The sequence below is a fragment of the Corylus avellana genome, chromosome ca7 (assembly GCF_901000735.1).
Source record: "Corylus avellana chromosome ca7, CavTom2PMs-1.0".
Lineage (NCBI taxonomy): Eukaryota > Viridiplantae > Streptophyta > Magnoliopsida > Fagales > Betulaceae > Corylus > Corylus avellana.
In genome coordinates, this window is record NC_081547.1 from 16,591,727 (window position 1) to 16,614,510 (window position 22,784).

At 38.8% G+C, this 22,784-nt stretch overlaps 1 protein-coding gene across 1 annotated transcript in view; it reads left to right on the forward strand.

Moving 5' to 3' along the window:
* Positions 1 to 15,861, forward strand: part of LOC132186439 (protein transport protein SEC23 C) — a 46,611-nt gene extending 30,750 nt beyond the window's left edge. Inside the window, exons 9-12 of the mRNA XM_059600415.1 lie at positions 7,541 to 7,702; positions 7,819 to 8,082; positions 14,895 to 14,999; positions 15,570 to 15,861. Of these exons, the coding sequence (XP_059456398.1) occupies positions 7,541 to 7,702; positions 7,819 to 8,082; positions 14,895 to 14,999; positions 15,570 to 15,710 (672 nt within the window). The 3' untranslated portion in view covers positions 15,711 to 15,861. The remainder of the gene's footprint in view (positions 1 to 7,540; positions 7,703 to 7,818; positions 8,083 to 14,894; positions 15,000 to 15,569) is intronic.
* Positions 15,862 to 22,784: the final 6,923 nt, after the last annotated feature.

Below are 22,784 nucleotides of genomic sequence, written 5' to 3' on the forward strand. Positions count from 1 at the left end.
AGGACAAGCGAAGCAGAGTAGACCTGAATTTTTCAAACCATGCCCGGGGAGCCTGTTTTAAGCCATAGAGAGACCGCTTTAACTTACACACAGCGGCAGATGGAGAAGAAAACAAACCCGGAGGAGGAGTCATGTAAATATCCTCTTTGAGATCACCATGAAGAAAATCATTTTTGACATCCATCTGGTGAAGTGGCCAGCCTTGGGAGACGGCAATAGAAATAATTGTACGCACCGTGGTCATCTTCGCGACCGGAGCAAATGTCTCCTCGTAGTCCACCCCATATTCTTGCCTGTTCCCAAGAGCAACTAATCGGGCCTTATATCGATCCAGAGTCCCGTCAGAGCGAAGCTTAATCGAGTAAACCCATTTACAACCAATGGCTTTAACATGAGAGGGGCAAGGAACCACGTCCCATGTATGATTGTCCTGGAGAGCCCGAAGTTCCTCATCCAGCGCTTTCCGCCAACATTCATATTTTACAGCCTCGGAAAAACATGTAGGGATGGAAATAGAAGATAAAGTAGCATTAAAAGAAGTGTGGGAAAAACCATACCTATCAGGAGGACGTGATACCCTAGTAGAGCGTCGAGGACCAAACTCATGAACTGTCTCAGATGGCGGGTCAATCGGAGGAGTTGTCGGAACAGTTTCAGATGAAGGGTTAGTCTCGGGAAGGGGCAAAGTTGGTAGACGTCGAGTATACACAATTCTAGGTTTGAACCGCTCAGGCAACAGAGGCAAGTCATCAAAACAAGGTAGAATACTAATATCAGGCAATGATTCAACATGTGTAGAAAAGAAACATTGATTCTCAAAGAAAACAACATTACGAGATATACGAATTTTGTTAGAACAAGGATCATAGCAAACATAACCTTTGTGAGAAATACTATAACCCATAAAGGCACATTTAACAGACTGAGCAGAAAGTTTGTGACGTTCATGAGGAGGTAAATGAACAAAGCAAACACATCCAAAAGTATGCAAATCAAGATAGCTAGGATGCTGATGATGCAATCGATAATAAGGAGAATCAAAATTCAAGACCTGAGAGGGCAGTCTATTAATTAAGTAAACTGCGGTAGATAATGCCTCAACCCAGAATTTAGAAGGAACAGATGACTCAAGCAATAAGGTGCGAACAACGTCCAAGAGATGTCTGTTCTTTCGTTCCGCCACCCCATTTTGTTGCGGAGAATAAGGACAAGAGTGTTGAGAGACAATTCCTTTGTGGTGTAAGAAATCATGAAACTCGCGAGACATGTATTCTCCACTAGAATCAGACCTCAAAACCTTAATACTTGTAGAAAATTGGTTCTCAATATACGCTACAAAGGTCTGAAAAACAGACAGGACCTCAGATGTGGCTCGAAGAAAATAGACCCAAGTATACCGACTGAAATCATTTATGAATGTCACAAAATATTTATATCGAGCATGAGAAATTATAGGAGAAATGCCCCATACATCACTATGCACAATATCAAAGCATTTTGCAGCACGACTACCATGAGAAGAAAACGAAAGAGTTTTACTCTTACCAAGCTTGCATACAGAACAGTCAAATGACAAATTTTTAGAAACACGTTCTTTATTGCTTAACAAACCAGAATTTAACATATGAGACAGAATAACAGAGTTTGGATGACCCAAACGTTTGTGCCATACTTCGTTCGGAGTGTTAACTGTCATACAAGCCAAAGATAAACAACTAGGAATTGAAAAGTGCAGTGGAAATAGTCTGCCAACTTTAGGCCCCTTTGCGAGTATCTTCCCCGACACCTGATCCTGCACAAGACAACCATCACGAAAGAAATGGACATCACAGTTTTTTTCAACTAACTGGCCAACTGAAATAAGACTACTAGAAAGTCCAGGAGATGCATAAATATCTCTGAATGAAGGATTGATATTTCCTACTTCAGTAATAGCTAAATGACTCCCATTAGCTACTTGAATATGGGATGAACCACGACATGGACGAACATTGCAAAGAGTATCGGACGATCTGGTCATATGATTGGATGCAGCAGAATCAATAAGCCAAGACTCAGAGGAAATAGTACCGTTACCTTGGAGCCCTAAGGCTGAAAAGGCTGACATAATCATCTGCTGGACCATTTTAGGAGTAAGAATAGCTGATCCGGCCGCAGAAGAAGCTGAGGACATCACTGGAGTAGAAGAGGTGTTCACTGCATCGTGATAGGCAGTAGCTTGACGATTCTGAGGTCGAATGGGACATTCTTTGATAAAGTGGCCCTGTTTCTTACAATAGTTGCAAGATTTCTTTGCACAGTTGGCAGCAATATGACCATACTCCTTGCAGCTGAAACATTGGACCTTGCGCATATCCTTACCCTTCCTTTTCCCATGGGCTGCATAGGCTACTGGATTTGGGTTGGAATCTTGCTGGAACGTAGCCTGTGTGAGAAGACGCTGCTCCTCGCGAAGTAACTCTCCAAAACAAACATCCAAAGATGGAGAAGGATCCCGATTCATTAAATTTGAGCGAATAACCTCAAATTCAGGGCGCAATTTCTTCAGGAATTGATCTCTCTTGCTTTGCTCATGAACTGCCTGAACAGCAGAGAGAGATGCAGCAGGTACCTTCGCATAAACCATATCAGAAAATTCTCCCCACAAATTTTGAAAACCAGAAAAATACTCCGGAATGGAGAGATTGCCTTGAGTGTAACTAGCAATCTCATATTCCAGCTGAAAACGGCGTGCGGTATTGTCCTGATGATAAACTTTCAACAAATACTCCACATAGTCTTCGCAGTCTTATAGGGCCTCAGATTGAGCACAATAAGAGGATCAACAGACCCTAAGATCCAAGACATCACACGTGCATCCTTGACCTTCCACTTAGCCAACTCCTTAGTTTCCGTAGGAGCTGGATCACTACCGTCAATATGGCCCCACAACTCTTTTCCCATAACAAATAATTGAAACTGAAATTCCCAAGCAGAATAATTTTTTCCAGTAAAACGAACCCCAAAAGCCTCGCTAGAAGACATGATGAAATAAGAAAATTAGAAATTAAAACACCTGATAAAGGAGTAATAGGCCCACCAGATCTGTTGGACAGCAAGCCCAAGTCCACACAAGTCAAACACCAATCAGCAACCCCAAACAGCAACTAAGCCCAAGCCCAGCAAACCCAAAGTTACCAGCAACTAAAAATATGAGCCCACAGCTACCAATCAAGCCCAAGCCCACCAAACAGCACCCAAACAGCAACCAAACAGCACCCAAATAACACCTCACGTCTTCACCAAACAGAAACAGCAACCAAAACGATCATGCGACCACGCTGCCGTCAGCCCAAATCCTCCAGAATCGCCGACAGCCCAAAACGACCACGCCGCCGTCAGTCCCTACTCCTCCAGAATCGTAGACAGCCCCAAATCCTTCACGACCACGCCGCCATCAGCCCCAAATACACCAGAATCGCCGACAGCCCAAAAACGACCGACAGCCTAGATCACCGACAGCCACCAAGGAGATCGCCGAAAGCCCAAGTCTGCCGACAACCACCACAAATCGCCGGAAACGCTCCACACCACACCAAAATAGAATCCGCCACACCTGAACCTGCCGACAGCACCAAATCTCCGACAACCCAGATCGCCGACAGCCACCAAGGATTCTCCACAACCTCCAAAGGCTCTCCCGACAGCCACTAATCAATGTAGACTGCCTCAACCCTCAACAAAAAACTGCCAAATAGCAGTTTAGAACCCACCAGAATGATCGAAGTTATCGACCGCCACAAAAAAAAAACAACAGGTAACTGAAAACCTATAACAACCCTAATTTAGATGATGGCTTTGATACCATGTCAATTGTATTGAATACCTCTCAATGTGAGGGTTCCTCGTATTATATAGAAATTGTCTAGGTATTTACAGGTTGTATCTCAGCGATTACAGCAATCTAGGGAAATAAATAAGGTAACTAAAATCTACTATTAATTACAATATACTATAGCTATGATACAAGAACATGCCATAACTAGAAAGACTAATTATGGCTAAATATATAATGATATATATAGACCGTATCTGACTGACATAAGTAACAGATTACCAGCCTTTTGTAATCAGTTTCTATCTAGTGTAAAAATTTTTCAGTGCCAATAAAGAACAATATTGTTGGGTAAGTTGGGTGTTGTTTGGCTGTCGAACTCGGTGTCGGAGTTGGTTTGAAGGACAGAGGTGACTGAATTTTTCAAATTGTCAAGGGATGGAAACAAGGCGTTCGTTTCTTGGAGATGCTCTAAAGGTCCAGGCGGTCTTTGGAGGTGGCATAATTTGGGAATGGTGGTTGGAGAGGCCTTATTGTAATCCCGGAGTGGCAAGAAGAGAGAGGACGGAGTAGCTTTGCAGCTGAGATGAGAAAGGTGTTGACTTTCTTCGGTCTCCCTATTGGCAAAGTGATGTAGGATGATATTTACCTATATTTTCGGTAAAAACAAAAATAAGGAAAATATCAAAAATAATATTGGAGTAGCGCCGCTTAATCAGAATTTTACCTATTCTCAAACAATGGAAGTACAAAAAGAAAGATTGTCATGATTCTCGCTGATTGTCAATTTTATATTAGGATTTTATTTTATTAGTACTTTATTTCCTTTCCTTAATAGGGTTAGATTTGCTTTAATTACTTTTCTTTCCTTATCAGGATTAGGTTTACTATTGCTATCAGGATTAGGTTCACTATTACTACTAGGATTATGTTTACTTTCTCTACAAGTATTTATCTTCTATAAATAAGCTAGCTTATTATGTAAAACTCAATGAATTGAATTATTATCAAATCAAAGAATTTTCTCTCAAATACTCTGCGGAGCTTTATGTTTCTTTGAGTCTGCGGGCTTGTTTTATCTTTTGGGGTAAAAAATGAAGATGCTTCTCCTTGCAGAATCAAAGACCTTTTTCTTTGATTAGTTACCTTCTTCTACTACGTCACAAATGAAGCAGAATTTTGCCTCATGCTAATCCATGGGTGGTTTGCAGTCAACCTCTGTCGGTGGTTCTTCCATGGTTTCAACGGGTAAGGAGACGATGAAAGGTGGTGGCCGAAGGACTTTCGCGGAGGTGGTAGGTGGGGCATGGCAGTTGCAAGGATGCCCTTCAGTGCTTGGTGCAATGGTGGTGCTATAGATATACCCATTTTCAAATGAAATGATTCTATTTAAAAAATAAAAATTTTGGATTGAAATACGTGTTTGGAATAGGTCTATATTCTGGAATATTTGGGATCCAAGCATCCTCCCAAACTTTAGTCGATTCCCTTCCAAAAGGTGAGATTTTGCAACAAACCTGGCCAACTTTCCCTTCTGTGCCACCTGAAAATGTGGCAACCTTCCCCCTTCTTTTTGCCAAGAGCGACAGACTCAGTCAGACCGGGAGCTACTAATAGCATAGTCATAACACAGTCTAAGCAGAAATCTGGGCGGGTAGCTTTCTTGCTAGTTGAAGGCCTCTTTTGGTTGCTTAACGGCATCCTCGCAAAAGAAGCCATGTTTATTATTAGTGATAAACTAAACTTTCCTTGGTCCTCTGGGTCTTTGTAACTAGTTGCCTGTCTGAAAATGCTTTAAATTTGCCTTTTAGACATCAACTTCATTTGCTCTTGCCTTGTGTTAGCTCAGGCATGCTTCCTCTTGCTTAATGGCATCCCTCGTTTGCTTTCCTTTTCCTTCTTTTGAGGAAGACTACCTCGGTCTCTAATGCGCAATCAATCAGTTGCTTGCTTCTGATCAATCTCGATTTCTGCTTAGCTGTCTTGCTTGTTTACTGTTTCCCTTCTTTTGCTTATTTGATACTGGTTCCTGTCCTGATATCTCTCTGTCATTAGAATGTAAAAGCCCTTAGACCTCTCTGAATAACCGATGAAATAGCATCTCACCATCTGATAGTCGAGCTTCTTCAACTCGGGATTATATAGTCTTGCCTTTGCAGGACATCCCCAAACATGTAGATGATGAAGGCTCGGCATCTTTCCTGTCCATCACTTATAAGGAGTTTCGGGTGCAGCTTTGCAAGGAACTCGGTTCTGAAAATAATCTGCAGTTTTCAAGGCTTCTCCCTAGAATTCTTCAGGCAGTGAGGAGGGGCTCAACATGCTGCGAACAGCCTCCTGATATGTCCAATTTCTCCTTTCAGAAAGACTGTTCTGCTCAGGAGTCCCAGAAGTGGTGTATTGAGGAACTATGCCCTTTTCCTTCAAATACACAGCAAACGGCCCATGATCCACCCCATCACAGTCCATTTTGCAAGTTTAGGTCCAGGATTCGAGTAAAATTGAGCTCCTAGTACATTAGGCCACACTTAGACTGTTGCCTTTGTACCTCAAGCTCAAAAGGAGGTTGCTCTAGGTAGGATTGCTGGGATGTTCACTCCCAGCTTTTATGCTGCAGAAGGAGACAGATTGTATGAGGTGATGGCGTGGTGGATTTCGGTGGGAACCTTCAAAAATGTAGAAGTCAGCTAGAGAAGTTAAAAGGGGAAGTGGACCAGGCTCTTGTGAATTATCATTTAGAATTTAATGACCCACTAAATCACAAGCCAAAGCATGTTTGGCATTTGGTAAATATGAATCCCATTTTCTTTTTTTATTGCGGTATGTAATTGACTCGACTTATGTAAACAAGTGTATATAATCTGGTAGTTTCCACATTTTCTATGTAGGTTGGAGTAGGTGTTAGATTTTCTCTAACCATCCATCCTAGCATGGAAGTTGGAAACCATTCTTCACTTTTATTGGATCTGCTTATTCTAAATATTTTTCGCTTATTTTACTTTGTTGGTTATACGAGTTATACTTTACGGAGCTAGTTGAAGAAACCTCCATTTCAATTGTTACTGTTTACTTTGTTGGTTATACAAGTCATTATAGTTAACGGAGCTAGTTGAAGAAACCTCCATTTCAACTGTTACTGTTTAACCGAGAGATTAAAAAAAAAAAAAAAAAAAAAGAAAAGAAGAGAAAAAAGAATCCTGTCTTTTACTAAATATACTCTCCTGAAGGAAGAGGGAGTGTAGGAAGTTGTGTTGCCTAAATCTATCTCTATTTCTAAATATCATGAGAACTCCTCGATTTGAAGTTAGATTTGAGCCAGGGATGGGATTTCTTGGTTTCTTAATTGAAGCAGTACTAACTGTCAAGACAAGAATAGTAGATATCAGGGAAACTGAAAAGAATAATCAACCGCACTGTTATTGCTGCCTGATACAATGACACAAACTGTCAATGTCAGTTTGCTGGACATGTAGAAACACTTTATAAATCATACTCAAGTTCTGATGTAACTTTGCACAGTTCATTGGAAAGATAAAATTATACATGAGTTAGTGTTTTAGATGTAAACTTGTATTTCATTTAATTATTTTGTTGGTGTTTTAGATGTAAACTTGTATTTCATTTAATTAGTTTGTTCAGCACATTTTATTTCTTTCTGATGACTCGTGACTTGAATGGTCGCGATTGCTGTCACCCATTTTGTGACATGATGGCATCGGTATTCAGGCTGAGTTTGATCCTATAAGATGGTTGGATAAAGCATTGATAAATCTATGTTCTCGGCTTGGAGATTACCAAAAGGACAGTCCATCTTCTTTCAGCTTGTCTCCACGACTTTCAATATTCCCCCAGTTTATGTTTCATTTGCGACGTTCTCAGTTTGTTCAGGTATATGGTAGTCTGTTTGTCAATATTTTTTTTTGTGGCATCCTTAAGTTGTAGTTCTGACATTTATCTTTTAGATCTTGTCATATAACTCTTAAACTAAATTCTGTTTGTTGCAGGTTTTTAACAACAGCCCTGACGAGACTGCATACTTCAGAATGATACTGAACCGAGAAAATGTTGCCAATTCAGTTGTGATGATTCAGCCTTCATTGATTTCTTACTCATTTCATTCAGGCCCAGAACCTGCCCTTCTTGATGTGGCCTCCATTGCAGCTGACAAGATCCTGCTTTTGGACTCATATTTCACTATTGTTATTTTTCATGGTGTGACAATAGCTCAGTGGCGAAAAGCGGGATACCACAATCAACCTGAACATCAGGTAATTTTTTGTGAATGTGAATTATAAAGGTTAAACTGATGTAAACAGTATATACACCATTGCTCTAAGGCTGATGTTGTCTGGTAAATTGGGGAAAGACAGGTCTTGACCTATAGGGAGGATCAGTATATTTTTGGTAAGTTCAATAGTGAAGATCATAACTTGCTTAGAAATTGATTAACGTTGAACCATTGAAGTCAAGTGGAAGCTTCAGGAAATTTAATTTACTGGGCTGACCTAATATGGCAACTTCATCCCTCTAGAAAGTTAATGTGCTAAATATTTTGATTGATGTGTAGATACTCAACGTCTGTGTAGAATTTATGTTTCTTTTCTATTTCTGATTGTTTTAGGGTAATTCTGATAATATGTCGAAGCTTAGATTTTATTTCAATGTCATATTCCATTTTGGGGGAGACATGTAGCAGTATCACTAGTTTATGAACTTCTAGTTGAAACAAGATACGGAGAAAAGAGAAAAAAAAAGAAAAAGAAAAAAAAAAAAAAGAAGTGAGAAAAGAGAGGAGAAGGTTCTCCTCATGAATCATGCTCATATTATATTTATAGTTGTCACACATTGTAAAAGTACATAACTGCCCCCAATATTATAATAATGAAATAACATAAAATGAACGCACCACACTCACTCTCAAACTGAAGCAAAAAACATTTGCAATGTTTGATATCTACCTTTATCCACCAGAAGGCTCTCACTACTTTCAACTAATTTAACATTCTCCTCCACTGGATTATCAATGGCTTTACATTTGCGCATTTCTGTTTCCTTGAGAAGGTCAAGAATATATCTCCATTGGGAGATAAATATTGTGATATTTCAACCTCTTTTTTTTTTTTTTGATAAGTAAACCTTAGACTAGTCTAACCAAATCATATTGATCAATAGAAGTCAGCATGAGTGATAAAATCTTTAGCATGATTTTGTGAACAAAATTTTTTGCCACGTGACATGCAGTGCATGATTTTGGATAAAATTGCGTACTTTTCATGAAATTTTCATTAGAAGTATTTTTCTTATGTTTTGACAACATTTTTGCATGGTTTTGATTTAAAATTGAAGTTGAGAAGACTTGGATCTTATTTTCCCTATGGCAGCAACTGTGAGGGTATTTTTGTCCAATATGGTCAAATTTTCATTAACTACAATCCTAACTTATTTTGGACTCTTAAAACCCTAATCCTTGTGACCATTGGACACAACCCTAGACTATAAATACCCTCTTAAGTTCTGCACTCCCTATAGCCTCTCATTCTCTCAAATTTTTTCAGAAAACACGAGAACAAAAAGTCCCTACCTCCCTAAGCCAAAATTGGTCACCCCTAGAGTTGAAGAAAATACTATTCTCTCCTACTCTCTCACCCTTTTCAGCCAAGGAAACACCAAAGGGACAAGTTTTCCTACTTCAACTTCTAACTGCAAGTTTTCTCTTCTTTTCATAGGTTTCATGCAAAAGTTTGTTAAAAATTTCAGATTTGTAGAAACTATGCATGAATTCTAAAAGTTTGAATTGCATTATGTTAAGAGCATGATGTGTGCTTCATGAACTCTTGATTTTACATCATACTTTTGCATGATAGCATCAAAGAATTATGTTTTAGCTACTGGCTTAAATATTATTTCAAACATCAAAGCCAATTTCATGGTAGATTACTTGAAAAGCATGCTTATTTGAGATGGTTTTGTAAAAATTGCAACTTCTTAATTTCTAATCATGAAATAAGCATGAGATTTTACAGAATTGTTGTTTTTGATGCATGAAAAGAATTTTTGAAACCCCACATAGGATCGGCCACCCTATATACATGATTTTGTTTGATTATATTTCATGTTTTCAAATCACCAACTACACAGTTCTTCAAAAATATTTTTCAAAAACGAATTTTAGGTTCTGGACAAAAACTCCAAAGACCTATAATCAGTCCTAAGGTCTTTAAATCATGAGTTTTGAGCATACAAATCAATGTGGATTCCTTGCCCATTGCCCTACCGAAAGGTACATGTTCTTGCACTACTAAACATCCTATTAGTCAGTTTGTATCCACTAGTTCTTTATCTCCTTCTCATTCTTGCTATATTTCCCATCTTTCTACTGTTTCCACCCAAAGACAGTGTAGGATGCCTTCTCTGACTCTGGTTGGAGGCAAGCTATAGAATTGGAAATGAAGGCCCTGCATCAAAATGGTACGTGGGAACTTTTTCCATTACCGCCTACTAAGAAGATTGTTGGTTGCAAATGGGTATACACGGTTAAGTTTAATCCTGATCGTTAAGTTGAACGGTTGAAAGCTCGTTTGGTTGCTAAGGGTTATACTTAGACATATGGTATTGATTATGATGAGACGTTTTCTCCAGTTGCCAAAATCTCTTTCGTCCGTATTCTTATTTCTTTGGCTACTAATCTTGATTGGCCTTTATTTCAATTAGATGTCAAAAATGCCTTTTTACATGGGGATTTACATGAGGAAGTTTATATGGAGCAACCACCTGGGTTTGTTGCTCAGGGGGAGTATTAGGGTTGTGTATGTAAGTTAAAAAATGCTTTGTATGGTCTCAAGCAATCTCCACGGGCATGGTTTGGGAAATTCTCAGCCGCAGTTATGGAGTTTGGTCTTCAGCAATGTCAGACAGATCATTCAGTATTTCACTTGCATACAAGTGCAGGCTACATTCTTCTTGTTGTATATGTGGATGACATCGTGATTACAGGTAATGATTTAGGAGGCATTGCTCGATTGAAACTGTTTTTACAACAGAAGTTTCACACAAAAGATTTGAGAAAATTAAAGATATTTTTTGGGGATTGAAGTTGCTAGATCTCGAATAGGTATCAATTTATCCCAAAGAAAATATGTACTTGATTTGTTAGAAGAGACAGGTCTTCTGGGTACTCGTCCTGTTGACATTCTAATAGGTCCTAATCAGAAATTAGTAAAAGATGAAGGGGAATTATTTGAAGATACTAGTAGGTATCGTCGTTTAATTGGAAAGTTGACTTACTATTACTAGGCCAGACATCTCATATGCAGTGAGTGTTGTTAGTCAGTTCTTGGAGGCTCCTAGGGTTTCACATTGGGAAGCTGTTACTCATATTATTCAATATTTGAAAAGAGCTCCTGGCCTTAGGATCTTGTCTAGACCAAATGGACACCTCTGGGTAGAAGGGTTTACTGATGGAGATTGGGCAGGTTTTCCCTCAGATAGATGATCCACTACAGGATATTGTAGATTTTTGGGTGGTGACTTGGAAAAGCAAGAAACAAATGGTGGAGGCACGGTATAGTGTCAAGGCAGAATATCGGGCAATGTCTAATACTACTAGTGAATTGACGTGGTTACAACATTTCCTCCAGGAGATCGGATTCACCACTCGTACTCCTATCCCGTTATTTTGTGATAATCAAGCTGCTATACATATTGCGTCTAACTCTATTTTTCATGAAAGAACCAAGCATATTGAGATCGATTGTCATTTTGTTCGAGATAAGATACTCAGCGGAGATATATCTACACCATTCGTGAAGTTTGGAGATCAGCTAGCTGATATGTTTACAAAACCCTTGTGTCGAAAGAAGTTAGAATTTATTTGTTCCAAGCTGGACTTATATGATATATATGCTCCAGCTTGAGGGGGAGTGTTAGGAAAGTGTATTAGGGTTAATATGTTATATGGGTATTTTGGCCTTTGTATTCTAAGTTGCAATATATATATGTCGTTTGAGAGGAGAGGGGCTATAAGAGAATACTGATAGCCTCCCCTATTACTTCTTCTATTCTTTCTTTCATACAAACTAACAAGGTTCAAGTGGTTAACAAACCTAGCCTTCACGGCCGGGGCTGTTACAAATATACCATGTTTTGACCTCGCTACCTCAATGCCCAAAAATCTTCAAATTGCCTTTGTCTTTTATTTCAAATTCATTGGCAAGAGAATCTTTTAAGTTCTGTTTCTCATCATCATCATTTCTTGTCACTAAAATATCATCTACATACACAAACAGAGCCATTACCTTTCCTCGAGAGGAATGTTTGATAAGCTTGACTTTGTAATCAAGTCTCTACATAGCTTGGGTAAAACACTCAAACCGTGCTCTCAGATATTGTCTTAGACCATACAAAGTCTTCTTTAGTTTGTATGTTTTACCAATAGAAGATGAATGTTCAAGTCCAGGAGGAACTTCCAAATATACTTCTTTCTAGAGATCTCCATGAAGGAACGCATTTTTCACATCAAATTTTTTGTAAATGCAAATCCAAATTAGCTGTCACTAAAAGTGGAACTCGAATTGAGTTCATCTTTACTACCAGAGCAAATGTTTCCTCGTAGTCAATTTCATAGTCTGTGTTAAACGTTTTGCAACCAGTTTAGCCTTGTATTGTTGAACAAAACCATTGGCCTTATACTTGACAGTTAACACCCACTTGCATCTATCCGCCTTCTTCCCATTAGGCAATTCTCCCTTCACTTTGAATCACTAATTTCTCTTGTAGAGTTTTAGGAATAGACATAGACGACAATTTTGGACACAAACGATATGATGGTCAAAGATACTTATAGGATGGCTGAGTACAAGTCCTAATTCCTTTGCGTTGTGCAACTGAAAGTTTCATATCACCTACAACAGGTATTGAAGAGTTTAAATCAGGGATAGAAGTGGTATTACCCAAGTGTCAGATGTTTGGCAAGTAGCATTAGGAATGGTCTTACTTTTCTAGCATCTGAAGCAAATTCTCAACTTTATAGGTGGCTCATATGACTCATTAGTAGGATCAGTGGAAGACTCATTAGTAAGCAGCTACTGTATATCCTACTCCAACACAAGAGTAGGGACAGGTAAAGGACTATTCAGAAAACTTCTCTTCACCCGGACTCTCCCCTTGGAGAAAAGTTTGAATGGATGAGAAATATGGTTGCACTTAAAAAGGGGTAACATCCATCGAGACAAAATCTTTCATGGATGGGGGATAATAACATTTATTCTAGATCATGTCGATTTTTCCACCCAACAACTTCGTTCTGCTGAGAAGTATCGACTCAAAGTGGTTTAATGGGTAATGCCATGTTCACCAAAATACATACCGAGATCACCAAATATATACTCACCCCCATTGTCAGAACGAATAATTTTTAGAGAGGTATAAACTGGGTTTAATCATTTGTGAAACATCTGGAACGCAGAGAATACATCACTTTTATTTCTTAGCAAATATACCTAGGTGGACTAAGAAAAATCATCAACAAAAGAAATGAACCTCCGATAACTAGATACAGAAACCGCCCGTGAAAGTCCCCAAACATTAGTATGAACAAGAACAAAGGGCTGAACACTTTTATTGATGCTAGAAGAACAAGAAGCACGCTGGTGTTTAACAAGTTCACAAGTTTCATACTGAAACTGAGAAACGTTATTATGCAGAAGGGAAGGAAACATGCATTGCAATAACACAAAAGAAGGGTGCCCAAATCACTGACATTGAAGCCAAATTCTTGTTGCAGAGTGATTTGCTCCTAGAGTAATAAGCTTGTGTGAGACAACCTTGTGTCTTCTGCTGAGAAACCATGTAGTACAAACAATCCCTCAAGCTACCACTGCCAATCATCCCACCGTGACTAGGTGTAAACCCTAGTTCCACATCAGGAAGATAAATGGCTCAAATAGAATGGGTAGATTATAAAGTTTCTCGTAAGTGCTAAGTTCCTTACTAGGTGAGATCGAGCTTTATAAGTGATTTTGAAGTGATAGCGTAGATGTCGCTAGTGCTTTCCTTGGGTCATTGCACTCGGTCCTGAAAAAAAAAAAAAAAAAAAAAAAAGAGAATAAAAAATGACTGGAAATTGTGCGTCGTTTGTAAGGTACTTATCCACATGCATGTGGTAGTGGCTTTCAAACTGAGGATGTTTGTTTTGGGAAATTGTCCATTGATCTGTGTCAAATGATGTTGCATTATCAAGTTGCTTGAACCCATTGCTGTCTGTGCAATGCAAGTCAACAAGTTGTTGCTCTCCTGTAAAACTCAACCTTCAACCTGGCCATTATCGATCTATTTCCAATCATTCATTCTCGCTTTCAGCTTCAGGATTGCTTTTCTGTTGAAGCTAAAATTTCTTTCATGTAATGGGTTGTTGACGTATAAGGCGACCTTAAGATCACCCCTCCAGTAGTTTCAGCTCCATAGGTTGGCTATAGTCTGAATGCCTTAAGAGTCCTCTTCATTCCAAACCTCCACGAAAAGTATTGAAGAAATTAAAAAATCTTGTTCCATAAATAATCTGGTTCACAGCACAATTGAGAAAATAGTGTATGTTGCTACTTAGAGGGACCAAGGACTTAAGAAAATGGAAGGAATTGGGGATCATGGTCATTCTTCTCTAATTATGTAAAATTAAATATAAATATATTTAAATGGTCATTGGTTGGCTCGGTAATTGTTGGAAAGTAGCTTCTAAAACTGAGGGCGAAGCCAATGACATTAGTTTCACTAAAACAGAAACCATCCATGTTGTTCGATTGTCGAAAATTGACCAAGGTTGATTTTGTCAGCAGCATGAACACCCTTACGTAAGTTGATCTTTATGGTGAATGATAATTATAGTTTGAGTTGGCTTTACCCACATTATTGTCACGAAATATAGCTATCATCCCAGTCAAATGTTGATGAGATCCCTATTATGACATTCTACATCAAGTTTCCGAATTATGTTTTATTGAAGTTATTGCTCATCGCAGATCACATTTATCTTTTTGGATATTTTGCAATTTGATAAAATCATAGACTCAAAACCCTGTGCTTGCAGGCATTTGCCCAATTGCTGCGAACTCCTCATGATGAGGCACATGCCATAATGAAAGAAAGGTTTCCAGCACCTCGCCTAGTCATTTGTGATCAGCATGGCTCTCAGGTTACTCTTCATCCATTGCTTGATTGCTTGAAGGTCTTAAACTACGATTCAAACTGTAATTCTTGGGAAAAGTCAGGTTTATATATATATATATATGTTTCCTTCCTCCCCATTGTAGATGTTCTTCCTTGCTAGATTGACCCTCATAAAAAGTTGTACAAAATTCAGGATTGCACCTTAGCCCTGAGGGAAGAACCTACTCATTCATCTTTAAGATGTAACGAGTCCCTTCCCCCCTCCCTTTCCTTTATATTGCTCAGAAAAAAAAAAAAAATGTAGCGAGTTCCTGTTTTTGCTCTTTTTTTTCCCTAGTAATTTGGTAAGTGAAGATCATAATGTGGAAAATGGAGGGAAACTACTGATGAGCCTATATATTTCTAGAAACAAGGTGGTATCTTCTTCATGTGTCATAGCCTGCTACTATAAAGTTTGTATTTCACTAGATGCACTACTAGTCTTTTAGTTTGGTACCTGATGCTTCCCTGTGAGGGTTGATTCTTTATTTTCAAATAATTTCTTTGCATGTCCAAGAAGCTAGTGGGCACTAATGTACATAAGGTGTTTTTGCAGGCTCGTTTCCTTTTAGCAAAATTGAATCCTTCATCCACATATAACTCTGATGCTGCTCTTTCGGGAGGTGATGTTATATTCACCGACGATGTTGGCTTTGAGGTCTTCTTGGATCATCTCCAAAGATTAGCAGTTCAATGAATCATAATAGGGCTCTCTGCCTTTTTTTTTTTTTCAAATTTTCTTTTTGTCCTTCTCTGATTTCTTGTACAGTAATGCATGACTTATGCTAATTTTTGTTAGTTTGGGATTCATAATATTAAAACCAAATGAATTTAACTTTCGGATCTCACATGGGTAGTGTTTGGATTAGTTCTCAACTCTTGCCAGGTAATTAAGAAAATAAGGAGCGGTTCACCTCCAATTGTTCCTTGGATTTATTTCAATACACAATATGTGACGTTACTCATGGTTGATCCCCTGGTTCAAAATAAATGATTCAATGTACACTGCCTCTCCATGACAACCACATCGAATGTCTTCATTTTTCTTCTTTCTATAGGTCTCTTCTGCTGCCATGACAGTCGTGTTTTTCTAAAGGCCCAAAAAAGTAGTTGGATAAGAAACTGTCTAAATCCAGCAAGTTCAATATTTTTTCTCATTGCAACCCACAATGACAGAAATGGAATTCTACCGAAGCCTACACAGTAACCTGAAGTCTAACTTTACTTGATCATGGTAGATCCTTAAGGTTCGATACATAACAGTCTTTCACAAATGGACTGCCCAGTTTCATTACTGATTACGAACTTATCTCAAAGTTCAAGACTAGAAGGATTGTGTGATAACCTGGTTACTCACGCCCACAATACGTATTCAATGTAATTTAAGGACCTATTACATGCATACTAAATATAACCATAATAAGCATATAACGATGCTATATGCCATAAGCTCAAATAATTTAATTAGTGAATAACATAATTTATTCATAACAAACATTGAATGACAAAACATGGATATAAAATCTACTTGGATTTAGGGCATAATCCCCAACAACTATGGTTTTCCAACCCTAGCCGTCCACCTCTCCTAGCATATAAGCCTAAAAATAGAGAAGAGCCTGAGGCTGTTAAATCAATCAATCTCATCATATTAGTTCTTTAGAATTTTTTTGAGAACTAAATTCTTTTTGAGAAGAAAAGTATAAAATTTTGAAAAGCTAAGTAAAAGCCCTCACTCTCTTGGTTGTTGTTAGAAATTGGTGAGAAGGTCTAGAGGCGTCATAATTCTTGAGATCAATTGTGTCTTGAGGATGTAAGAAGAAGAATTTTCTTGCCCAAGCCAAGGCAATGGAGATTGCTTTGATAAGTTCGTAGTCTATAATGGAATTGGGCATTTCAAATGCAAAGATTGTAACACATTAATCATGATGATCTATTTTAATCACGTGAAGTGATGACTTCGAATTTATATGTTAGTGCAGATACAATGCACTAAAAGTACTATAGGAGTTCTCATTCCTATATAACACTCTCAAAGGTAACTCAAATACCTATTATGATATTAACTCTAAATCTTGAGAGAATTGTGAACTCAGATGGAAAGTGGAGATGATCACTTTAAAATATTTAAGAGTGAGACCTTTACTGCAGTCAAAATTCTCTGTGCATTGGGTGATCACATGTGGGAACACCATTGAGTCCTTTTTTTTAAAAGGATGAGAAAATTTCATTTTTTTTTGAGAAAAACATAACATTTCATTCAATAATACCATGAGCATAAAGCTCTTACATCACAGAACAAAGCTCTGAAGCAACCATAGCATAAAGCTACAAGATTACTAGGTTTAATACAAGATTTGAGACCAATCCGCTAACCCATGACTAAAATCAGATTTAATACTAGATCTGTAACAGACAAACTTAACCAAATGTATGGATAACAATTATTCCTTGACCCTGAGAGCGGAAAGACTCATGCTGAAACGCTTCCTCCTCGACCCCGAAGGCTAGGATAATGATCACATCCACAACCCAAAGGTTTGGACCAAAACTAATTAACCCGAAGGCAACATAGATCGAGTGAGAGAGGAAAGAGCCTTATTACAATCCGAAGACAGGGAAATTAAACAATACAGGGAAAAATACACGCCAAAACACAAATACATCTTAAAGAAGCAACATAACAGGGAAATAAAACAAGAAAATAAACATCACACTCCGATCACGCACATGCCGAGAATCGAAAACCGAAGGGGCGTTGGAAGTTCATCGCGGCGGGGACTCGTCAAAAGGCCCAACAGTGGACGGTGGGCGGCGAACAGGCACAGAGAAGACCGGCAAAGCAGGACCTGAAAACAACCACAAACAAGAAATAAAGGAAAAAACAACAAAGAACCACCAAAACAGGGAAAAAACAAGGAAAATGAGCACAAAGTGGGAAGACGGTAGCCGGAAGGGAGCTGGACCTGTGTAGGCCGAAAACCACTGCGTAAGGGGCGTGGGAGCTCAACACGGTGGGGAAGCATGAAAGAAAACCCTAATAGCTGATAGAGAAGCGGCGACACAGGTTGGCGGCGACCACAAACAAAATCCGAACCCACAAAGAGCCAAAACAAGGCCAAGGAGCCCGCTGCAGAAAATGAAGGCGGGAGGAAGAAAATCGGCTGGGAAGGGGCAAAAACGGAGAAAAACAGAAGGGAAAGGAGCGGCAAGGAAAGGGAAAAGAGGAGGCACCGGGGCTAGGGCATCAGGTAAATAACTAGCACTGGGGCGAGGAGGACGAGGGGAGGAGGGCGGCGGCCAAAACGGCCAACCCTCCTCCCCTATGTGGCTGAAGGGTTTTGCTTTTCTCGCTGGCGACTAGAGAGAAAAGAGACGGCTAGAAGAAAATTTCAATTGAGATAGATTTAAAAGAATAATTATTACTAGTCCCTGGTCAGGGCATTTTGGTTAAAGTGAAATGAGATTTCACAAATACAAGAATAATTGTGTATTTTAGTAATTTTGGTTCAATTGTAGTTAAAGCAAGTGTCACCAAACTAAGGAATATGAATAACTATGCTATTTCACATTCTTCTATTCCCGTAATAGCTATTTGTTTTCTAAATGGAATAGGCATTCCATTCCACGTAGTAAAAGTGTCTGAAAGCTTGGAAAGAAAGAAATAGAAACACGACTTGTCTTCCGCTGCTCCTTCAGGTTGGCTAAAAGTTGCTCGCTATAGGTATTTTTAAGTTGCTCGGGCATGGCCTCATTTATTATCACAGGTGGGAGAGTCTATCGTCTGCCACTAGACCAAGCTCGATAATAGATAAGCCATGGCTCCAAACTCAACTAATGCACTCCGGTTGGATGTTCATTCCTTCCAAGGGTGCTCGAGTGTGAAGCATATTTCGAGAAGAAGCCATCAATTTTAGCATCTTTAGAAACCAATATGATGAGCGGCGACAGGCCGGTGTGTTCGAGCTTGAGTGGCCTCGAGAGTAACATTCATCTTTTGTGTCTTCACGCTCTTGCCTGGGCACTCTTTAGTCTCTCCTAATCCTCACACCCTGGTCGAAATCATCCCTGCCAGAGAAAACTTAGATGTTAGAAAATGGAAGTGGTTGACATAACGACAATCAAAATAATTGTGTCGCGTTTACCTTTCCCGGGTGCAGTTATACCCTGAGAGGATTTTTGTTAAAATAAATATTTCCTCTCAGTGTTTTTGTAAGGCCCAAGAGAATTAATTAAAAGTTAATCAAGTTTAAGTATAAAAGTTAAACACGTGGGTCGATGGCCAAATAGAAGACATTGCAGAAAACTGTTTAGTATGCCTCGTCTGCAACCTTGTCCGAACGAGTTGCACACGAATTTACTTATTTCCGTCCGAATTGAGGTCATCTCGTCCGGACGCAGGTATAAAACCTGGCATGTGTGAGAAAGCTCATTTCTCACTTTTTCTCCAATCTTCTTCCGATTTTCTTTCTTCTCTCTTATAGGGTTTGTACCCAAACCTTAGGTAGTTATTATTTGAGGTTTCCAAAGGCAAATCTGACCCTGGTAATGAGTTTCTTGAGGTTAGATCAACGTTTTCACTGATTGATTTTAGGAAAATCCATGAACCCTAAGTTTTCTTAATTAGAGTTAGATTTTTGGAGGTTTTGCTTAATCTTTCAAAATTCTTTGGGGTTTTTGCGTTTAGGAGACTTCTAAGCCATCTTAGAACATTAGGTTGAAGTTTCGTGGCTTGAAACTTCAAATTTCACCGAAGATCAAGGTAAGACTGAAAACCCAAGTTTTTATCTAAGTGTTGATTTGGGTATTTTGGAGTGTCTAACACTAGAGATTCTCTATGGGTTAGTGTTATTAGCTAAAATTGTGACAAAACAAAACCCTAAAGTGCTAAGTGTTAACCTTTGGAGGGGGATAAAGTGCTGAGGGTTAACCTTTGGAGGGGGATACTTGTAGTGCTCAAGTATCTTTCTAAAGCTTAAGTTGTTGAGCCTAGAATAGAGTCTAATGATGTATTTACCATGTAAATACTTGCTAGTGGGTCATGGACTAAGTCTAATCAAGCGAATCAATGTAAGAATTTTACTTACTGAGCAAAGATACTGTGTTTTAATGTTTTCAAATATATTTAAGGAAATATATAGTTATTTAACATCAAGCCAACATTACTTGATATAAAACTTGATTTATGATACTTTGATAATTTGATATGTTTTATAAGAGATAATTTGATGAGCGTTTATGTTAGGTTTTAGTTTGGCCTTATTCAATGTTGTTTCTTGTTGTTTAGTTGTTTAAAACTTTAGGGAATAGCTTTTTAGGTCTTCAGGGGTTGTTTGAAGAAGCTCTTTGTTTTCCCGTCAGAAGTGCTGTCCGAATGGGACATGTAACGGGGAGTTATTGTTTTCCCGTGAGGAGTTTTGTCAGAATGAGACATGTAACGGGGAGTTATTGTTTTCTCGTCAGGAGTTGCCTCAGGACGGGACATGTAGCAGGAGCAAAGTTGAAGCTACTGTTTTCTCGTTAGGAACCTTGTCAGGACGGGACATGTAACTGGAGCTAAGATGAAGCTCCTGTTTTCTCGTTAGGAACCTCATGAGGACGAGACATGTAACGGGACAAATGTTGAAGCTACTTTTTTTCTCGTCAGAAGGTGAGTTAAGAAGGGACATGTGAGAAAGATGAGACAATTGTTCTTCCTATCAGAACGGGACTGCTTTCTCATTAGGACGTGGATTTCTCAGATCCACGGATTTGGTCTTCCCGTCATAACGAGTGTGCTATCCCGTTAGGACATGAAGAAGGAAATGTCTCTCCTATAAATGGTTTTCTTGTCACTCTTCATTGTGGACTTTGGAAAATATTTTATGTGCACTGTTCACTGAAGTCTCCATATTTTCTCTACGAGCGCTGTGACTCGTGAGTGTTGTTTGTATTTTGGCATGTTGCCTTGTTCGTCCATCTACACAAGATTATGGGTTTGGTTACTTGAAGGAGGAAGTCTACCGAAGGGTTGAGGAGATACACTCTATGAAGATGGCCAGGATGGAGACAAGCTGGGAAGCTTGTTGTTCTTACTAAGTTTAAAGGTCGTCAAGGTTGTGAGTATCGTCTAGTCTATAACTCTGAATCTTCATATAGTGATTTCTCGGGTTTGGTTGCTCCGAAGTGGATTTTACCTTTGGTGTGTTCAAAGGGTTTTCCACTTCGTAAACAAACTTTGTGTTGTGCTTGTGTTCATGCTTTAATTCCATTGTGCATGCTTTATGTTTGTTGTATGGCCTAGTCTCATATTTTTGTTTATTTGGTGATTATAGGTAGAACACGATCCTAGCAATATTTTAGTTTATGACTGATTTCTATGAGTTTTATATCTTTGAGATTGGTACATGAGCTTTATGATTTGATGATATGATCACAAGCATGAGCATGAACATGACATGAATGAAATGATGGAGAATGAAACTATTATAGTACCAATGTAGAAGTAGATGGCACGAAATGATGAAGAATGGCTATATGATGAGGCATGAGCGTGCATGGCATAATGTTTTATGATGATAATGATTTGATTTATGAGGGATTTACTAGGTGTAATTGTAATGACCCCAATAGAAAATCAATTAACTAGTAATTGACCCCATGGTTAATCTCCCAACCCTATCCCTTGCAGGGCAAGACTCAGGGATCTTAACCTCTCATAAACGAGAGAATTCAGCAGAAGACTTTGTTAGTCGATGGAAAGGAAAGCTATAACTAAAACAACCATAAATTCATACACCAGAGTAGTCATAATACCTCATAATATAAAAAGTCACCAAATGTATCGGTCAACAGACCATCATCAGATAAGGGTTTCATACCATAATCATTGTTTGGGAATAAAACAACAAAACAGATTAACGCCTAATCTTAAGTAATGCCAAGGAGACAAGAATCTCAATCATATTGGCCAGTGTGGTTCCTCTGTCATCCCACATAGTCTTCAACCACACCGGATCAATGTCCTTAAAAATGACTCTAATCAAATCCTGAGCAATCACCTATGTTTGGTGTGTAGGCATCCTCCTATATGCTATCTAAACCATGCAATTTATACATAATGGATGGAGAAAATAAAAGGGGCAAGTCCAAGGACTTAGTGAGAGTTAATGCACATAACACCCATGCCGTTTTAGTGATGAACTCCATTTGCTAAAGGATGCAACATTTTTGGTATGATAGTTATCCATGGATGCAATATAGATATACATGCTTATAATCATGAGTAATAGAGATAGTTCAACAGTATGGTCTACCCGAGATATTAACCTTTCTCAGTAGGGTTGGCACTGTCCCGAGGGACCTGTAATGCAATGCCAGTGCCCCGACCATTGTACGCTACTGTCCATAACACTAGCAGCCTGACTGAGTACAACCCTGGGTGGCCCACACTACTAATGATGCACGTCTTGTAGTGACCGCCTGTTAAGGGTGTGTCGGTCACAAAACAACCATTGGATCGAAGTCCCATATATCACACACACATTTGACCATAAAGATAACATGTATAGTAAGCCCATGGCTGTTGTCCCGCACGTATTGGTGTACCATGTCATACGATGCAAATAATCTTGTTCGTAGTTTACATGCATGCTTTTATAAGTCTCAATGTCATTATCTTGTTAAGTAGCACATTTTCACAAAGAGCTAGAGTTCATGTGTAACAAAGTGTATATCGTGATAGTTGTAAATATGCATGTTTTGGTAAACAAAAATAGTCATGGAATGTGGG